This window comes from Triticum dicoccoides, chromosome 5B, assembly GCF_002162155.2.
Source record: "Triticum dicoccoides isolate Atlit2015 ecotype Zavitan chromosome 5B, WEW_v2.0, whole genome shotgun sequence".
NCBI classification, from domain to species: domain Eukaryota; kingdom Viridiplantae; phylum Streptophyta; class Magnoliopsida; order Poales; family Poaceae; genus Triticum; species Triticum dicoccoides.
Genome location: NC_041389.1, coordinates 718,299,752 through 718,306,621, shown reverse-complemented (window position 1 = coordinate 718,306,621; position 6,870 = coordinate 718,299,752). Strand labels below are relative to the sequence as shown.

Sequence of the window (6,870 nt, the reverse complement as noted above, 5' to 3'; positions counted from 1 at the left end):
GTTGGCCAGAAGAACCGCGACTAAAGGTCCTCCGCCCCGACGGCCGCCTGGCGCCCACGTGGACGGGCCGTTAGTCGCGGTTCTTAAGCAGCCGCGACTAAAGGTGGGGGGCTTTAGTCGCGCTTATTTGGTCGCGGTTGCGCAACCGCGACTAATGGCAGTTGCGAACCGCGACCAAAGGCCTTTTTTCCACCAGTGATAGTGGTTTAGACCCAAGACCGATTAATTGGTTGTCGTCAGTCTTCTAGCCATGACATCGGTCGGCCATGATGAGTCAAGGTCAAGTCTAGACGTCCAGCAGTGTAGTGCACTATGCCAGCAGTTCTGTCCAGCATAGGCTTATTTGAGCTGTGTAGTGCTCTGTCAACCAAGATTTTTGCAAAATTGCCTAAGCCCATAACTGGCTGAAAGTTTTCCAGGGCCATTTAGGACAAATTATACTCATCATTAGTGGCCGGCCATGCATGTTGTAAAGCAAATCAGTGGTCGCACGGCAGTTCCAGCATGTCAACTTCTCAATTGGTATCTTACCATATTTAATTTGTACTTGTATATGTAAGCTAACTTTTGAAAAACTTTGCTGTCACCGTGAGTGGATGCAGTGCATGTTGGATCAACTTGCAACGTTAGGTGAGGACTAGAGCTTGTCATGTTGCAAGACATTATCGCCGCGTGCATTGCATGGAGCAATAATGGGTTGTCCCAAACCTAGAGTTGACTCACTTCTAACGCTAAACCTCTACAAATATCTACTCCGCATGTCCACAAATGTCATTTTGCAAGACACTATAAAAAAATTGCCCTTTGGAGTACGTAAGAAAAAGTCGTCGTTCTCTAACATGGACAAGTATGTTGAACCTCTTGTTTCTATTTTTCTTTGCTTATTATTCTCTCCAATAAAGCTTGGTAACGCCCCTCCATGTTCTCCCAATGCAGCCGTATCCACAAGACTTCGCCGTCCTTGTGTCTTTCTTTTTTTTTTTTGCCTGGGCCGTCCTTGTGTCTTTGGAGTGAGTGATCGACATACAATGAGAGTAAGGGTACATATATAGAGGACAGAGACACTGTTTGGATAATTTCATAATATCATGCCTCTATATATGGATCCATTAGCCAGACTGTTTGGAAAGATTTAAAACTACTAGAACATCCATTGCCTGTACTATAATAGGCAAAAGAAACATGGTTTTGACTAAGACATCCATACACACCAAAATACATTTCAATTAAGAACAGATAAGAACTTATGCACTATATTGCCTCTGCAACACACCAAAATACTGTAATACATTTTTTTTATCGAAAAGGGAGGTTGAAGCCCCTGGCCTCTGCATCATTCTGATGCACACAACCAGCTATATATAATTCATAAAACTTATGCTCTATACAACATCAAAGTAAAAATAACATTGATATGAAGATAAACTATCTAGGAGTTATCGTAGATATAGTCACATCATTAAAACTACAAGACTTAGCAGAATCAGAAGCTTCTTTGTTGCCTACACTTATACTGTAATATGCTGGGTGCTTAGGCTTATTTAAGATCATAGTATTGCTGCTTAGCATTGCAACAACATCCAACATGGTCGGTCGATCAATTGCATCTTCTTGTACACACAACAATGCAATGTTAATGGACCTCATCATTTCTGACGAATCGCCGTTGGGAATCAATGCCGCATCAACGAGTTCGATCCATCTTTCCTCTTCAAATAATTGCCAAGCCTATTTTAAATTTCATCAAATACTTAGGTAGGAAACATAACAAACAACTAAATATTATCTTGTTATGTGGATGTGTAAATATGCACTCACATATCCAATGAGGTTGATGAAAGCTCCACACTCATGGGAATTCTTTTTCCCGCTAATGATCTCGAGAACTAAAACACCAAAGCTGAATACATCCGATTTGACAGAGAAGAGGCCATGGGAAGCATACTCGGGTGCCATGTAGCCACTAAAATAAAGCAACAATGTATGTTCAATTACTATATGGTTGAGTTATAATAAAAATATTCATACATGGAGTAATTCAGAGAAAACTTACTATGTACCAACCACCTTTCTCGTTTTATTTCCTTCATTGTTATTTGAGCTAAATATTTTTGCTAGTCCAAAATCTGAAATTTTGGCATGCATCGTGCTATCCAAAAGAATATTGCTTGGTTTAAGATCCCGATGTATAACACGCAACCTAGAGTGCTTATGTAGGTAAAGAAGTCCTTCTGCTATTCCTACAATTATTGCAAAGCGCTTCTCCCAATCTAGTAGAACTTTTCTATCTTCATCTGCATGTGAATTAAATGTTAGCACAGAAGCGGAAAAAACATCTAAAGCATAATTTTAGTCTGAAAATGCAAATATATATTTACCAAAGATGAAGAAGTCCAAGCTTTTGTTTGGCAAATATTCGTAGACCAGTACTTTCTCTTCTCCTTGAGAGCAACATCCCATGAGTCTAACCAAATTTCTGTGTTGAAGTTTGGCTATGAGCTCAACTTCATTTTTGAACTCTATGAAACCTTGATCTGAATCGGAATCAAGTCTCTTAACTGCTATCTCTATTCCCTCAGGAAAGTAGCCCTGGGAAAAATAAATATTTTGTATCAATATGCAACAATAATATGGGTTGCTTTATGATGCACAAATAAATTAGTGTTTCCCTAGTGCCGAGTAAAAGCACATTTACACCACCTCGGATCAATATTCTTCCTCTTATAGTCGTTTTGTATTGGTGTGCATTTTGTATTGCCTTGGCTTAGAAAACGTGGAGAACAGAATGCATGGTGTTATATATTTACCTTATAAACTGGGCCAAATCCACCTTCGCCAAGTTTGTTTTCCTCAGAAAAGTTACTTGTAGCCTCTAATATCTGATGAAACTCATATACTGAAAATTCAGACAACTCTGCTTCCATTTCCCAAACTAGTTCATCTCCTTGAAACTGGTGAGTACTTTTTTCGTGTAAAGTCACTTTACCTGAAAATTGTGAACTGGCACTATCAATGCAATATCGATCGATCTATGAAATTAGTACTGTTTCTATTTCTGTTGAGCATTTTAGTAACTAATTTACCCACCTTTTTTTGCTTGCCTTTTTCTAAGCCAACAACAGTAAACGATGAAGCAGAGAGCAACCAGTGCTACAGGAGCAGCTACCGATAAAGCTATTACCCAAGGTCTGATTCCATGTCCTTCATAATTAAACATCCATGCACGAATTAATTAGCAAGAGTACGGCATATATATTTGAATTGTTTGCATGTATGCGCGGACAAAAAAAAAATGTAATCTTATTGATCATCGGCATATATATCTTGCCTGTGGGGGCCGGCGCCGGTGCCGGAGCCATGGATGATGGAGATGAAAATGGAATCCGCCGCGTGCTTTTGTCGTCGTAGAACATAAAGGCCTCGAACCTGATGTTGCAGCGGAGCACGAAGATCCGTCCTCCCATGCGCACGGAGTTGGTGGCGTTGACCGTGCCGACGAGCCGCCGGAGGCACGCCAGGCAGTCACGGGCTGACAGGTCCGGCGTGCATTGCGCCAGTGAGTAGAGCGTCGGGGCGGCGCCGCCAATGGAGTCCATGAACGCCGTGGCGAACCTCCTCGGCGCGGCGGCCGCGTCGCGTGCCGTCTCATTGAGGAGCTCGCGGACGGCAGTAGCGATGACGCGGGCGTTGCCGGGGAGGTTCACCGGGTTCCAGTACTGGAAGAAGGTGCCGTTCCCAGTGACACTTGATGCCTGGCCGAGGAAGCCGGCATCGCCCGAGAAGCCGAGGATGCAGCCTGGCTGCAGGGCGTTCACCTCGTCGTAGTCGTAGTAGACGGTGGCGCCGGTCTTGCGGTTCGGGCACATCTTCTGCGCGTACTTGAAGGAGGAGGCGAGGCAGTCTGTGCACGCGGTGGTGTTGAGGGTGTCGCGGCGGCAGAGCGCGAGCGCGCGCACCACGCCGGCGGTGGCGGTGGCGAAGAGCTGCGGGGAGGAGGAGGCGTTGGTGGGGAGGGTGGCCGCGAGCGCGGCGAGGCTGGACTGGAAGGTGGTGTTGGCCGTGTAGTTCCGGCCGCTGCCGCAGGTGATCCCGATCGCCGTCGCCGACGCCGGCATGAGGAGGAAGAGCAGCAGCACGCCCACCATGCTGCTAACCGTACGTGTGCCTTCCTGGGACTGGGACTGGGACTGAGAGGACCAACACCAAGGCCTCCTACGTACCTGACTAATTGTGTTTGTTTGTGGTTGCTTATTTCACTTGCAAAATGCAGAGCAAGTGTAGGTGATTATTTATCTGCCGGCTGGTCTTTCTTGACCGAAGAGTCAATAAGGAAACGTTGCAACAAATCAGCCTTCTGCCTGCCCTAATTGTTTTTTGCTTGTCGTTGCTTTCAGTTGGAAAAAATGCAAAGAAATTACGATTATTTATACATATTTCCTGGTTGGTCTTTGTCCGACATGATTGCCAATAACTAATAACCGTGCATGTTTGGCACGTTATGGAAAAAGAAATGTTGCTTTCAGGTCGCCGTGGAAATCCAGTGCATTATTACTTGGAAGAACGAGGACGGGGCGTTGACCCGTTGGCTGAACAACTGAGGTTACTAACCAATCACAAACTTATCACCCCCTGATTTTCAGGAGGATGGGCTGTCTTCCCATCTATTGACCAATCAAATTAACTCTTTTTGTAACTCGTTTATACGTGTAGCATTACTCTTTCAAAAGCCCCCTGCTTTGTTGCAGAAGAAGAAAAGTTGATTCAGATCGCAAGATGCAAGACTGAAGTCGATACGTTTAGCGTTGGAAGTCGGTCAACTCTAGTCTAGGTTTGGCCGGGACGACGACCCATTCTTGCTCCATGCACGCACGCACGCACACTGCAATGTATGATATATTAAAAGGACAAGCTTATCTATCTAGTCCTCACCTAACGTTGCAAGTTGATCCAACATGCACTGCATCCACGCACGGTGACAGCAAAGTTCTTCTCAAGCTAGCTTACATAAACAAGTACCACCCCCGATCCATCCCAAAATAAATGTCTCAATCTTAAATATAATTTTAATTTTTTGTTGAGAGGCATAAACAAGTAGTATAAATTAGATACGATAAGATGCCAATGGACAAGTTGACATGCTGGAAACTGCGGCGCTACCATTGATTTGCCTCATGACATGCATGAGCGGCCAACTGTTCAATTAGATTACATGGCTAGAAGACTGACTTGAGTAGCTATGCATGGGTCTTGATCCCGATCGGAAGAATGTGAAGGAGGAGGAGGGAGCAGCAGCTGCTGCAAGACGCCCACCATGCTCGCTAACCGTGTCACTTGGAAAATTGCAAAGTGTAGGTGATTATTTATTTGCCGGCACGTCCTTCTTGACTGGAGAGTCAACAAGGAACGTTGCAACAAATTAGCCTTCTGCCTGCCTGCCCTAGCTAAATTGTTTTTGTTTGTGGTTGCTTTCACTTGGAAAAATGTAAGGAAACTATATATTTTCCGGTCTTCGTCCAGATATGACTGGCAATCACTAATAACCGTATATTTTTGGCAAAATGTGGAAGAATTCAAGAAAATGCTGCTTCTCATGTCGCTGTGGAAATTATTGCTTGAAGAATATGAAGAAAGTCTATGCAGTCTGTTGGACAAACCAAAAGAAACCGAGGATATCTATATATTTGTACCCAGGACAGCAATGTTTTTCAAAAGCTAACTTATATAAACAAGTACTCCCTTCGTCCCATAATGTAGTGTAAATCAAATACGATGAGATACCAATTAACAAGTTAATATGATGGAACCGCTGTGCGACCATTGATTTGCTTCACAACATGCATGGCCGGCCAACTGATTTGCTTCACATCCACACCACAGACGGTGACAGCCAAGCTTTTCGATAAACTGCCAAAACGTCTTATATTTAGAAACAGAGATAATATAAGTTACATAGTACCATAAGAACATGCGAATTGACAAGTTGACATGCTGCTGGAAACTGCGGCGCGACCACTGATTTGCCTCATGACATGCATGGGCGGCCAACTAGTGATGAGTATAATAATATGCTTATGGAAAAAGAACACCAGCATCAGGTGGACTATTTAATTACTCCCTCCATCCAAAAATACTTGTCATTAAAATGAATAAAAAGAGATGTTTTTAGAACTAAATTATGTTTAAATACATCTTTTTTATTTATTTTGATGACAAGTATTTTCGGACGAAGAGAGTATATGACTAGAAGACTGACTTGAGTATAGCTATGCATGGGTCTCGGTTGAGTCATCGTAGGTGATCCTGCCTGGGACTCGGATCGCGACTGCGACTGCGACTGAGAGGACCAACACCAAGGCCTCTTGGTGACTATGCCTTTTGTTTGTGGTTGCTTACATATTTCACTTGAAAAAATGCAGAGCAAGTGTACGTGATTATTTATTTGTCGGCCGGTCTTTCTCGGAGAGAGTCGATGGTTAACATTGCAACAAATTATTTTTGAAACGCAGTCCCTTAGAACCCGATTCATTAAAAAAGCTCGAAGAGAATTGCCCGGTTAATAATCGAAAAACCGGGCGAAAACCATTACAACTAGCCCATAGAAACAAGGCACACAGGATGACCTGGCAACCCACACAAGAACGCACACACGCCGCCGAGGAGAAAAGCGTCGCCGAGGTTGCAACCCAGCGTCATCGTCATCATGCCTCCGCGAGGGCGACTCCAACTCCACCATCGACGACCACCGAAGAATACCTGACCGCAAATAAGCGTGGAGGCTTGCGCCGGCCGATACCAAACAGTCAGCCACACGCACCGACGACCAGGCAGCTTCAACTCTACCGACAAGCGTAGCAGGAGAAAAGCATTGGG

General features: G+C 44.2%; 1 protein-coding gene across 1 annotated transcript; it reads right to left on the bottom strand.

Annotated features, from left to right (window-relative positions):
• Positions 1 to 1,235: 1,235 nt before the first annotated feature.
• On the bottom strand, positions 1,236 to 4,241 carry LOC119312941 (cysteine-rich receptor-like protein kinase 10). Its single transcript, XM_037588732.1, has 7 exons — positions 3,329 to 4,241; positions 3,088 to 3,201; positions 2,808 to 2,986; positions 2,379 to 2,589; positions 2,054 to 2,294; positions 1,819 to 1,963; positions 1,236 to 1,728 (listed from the first exon to the last, which is right to left on the bottom strand). The coding sequence occupies exons 1-7, from the start codon at positions 4,143 to 4,145 to the stop codon at positions 1,426 to 1,428; spliced, it is 2,010 nt and encodes a 669-aa protein (XP_037444629.1). The 5' UTR covers positions 4,146 to 4,241; the 3' UTR covers positions 1,236 to 1,425.
• Between the last annotated feature and the right edge of the window lie 2,629 nt (positions 4,242 to 6,870).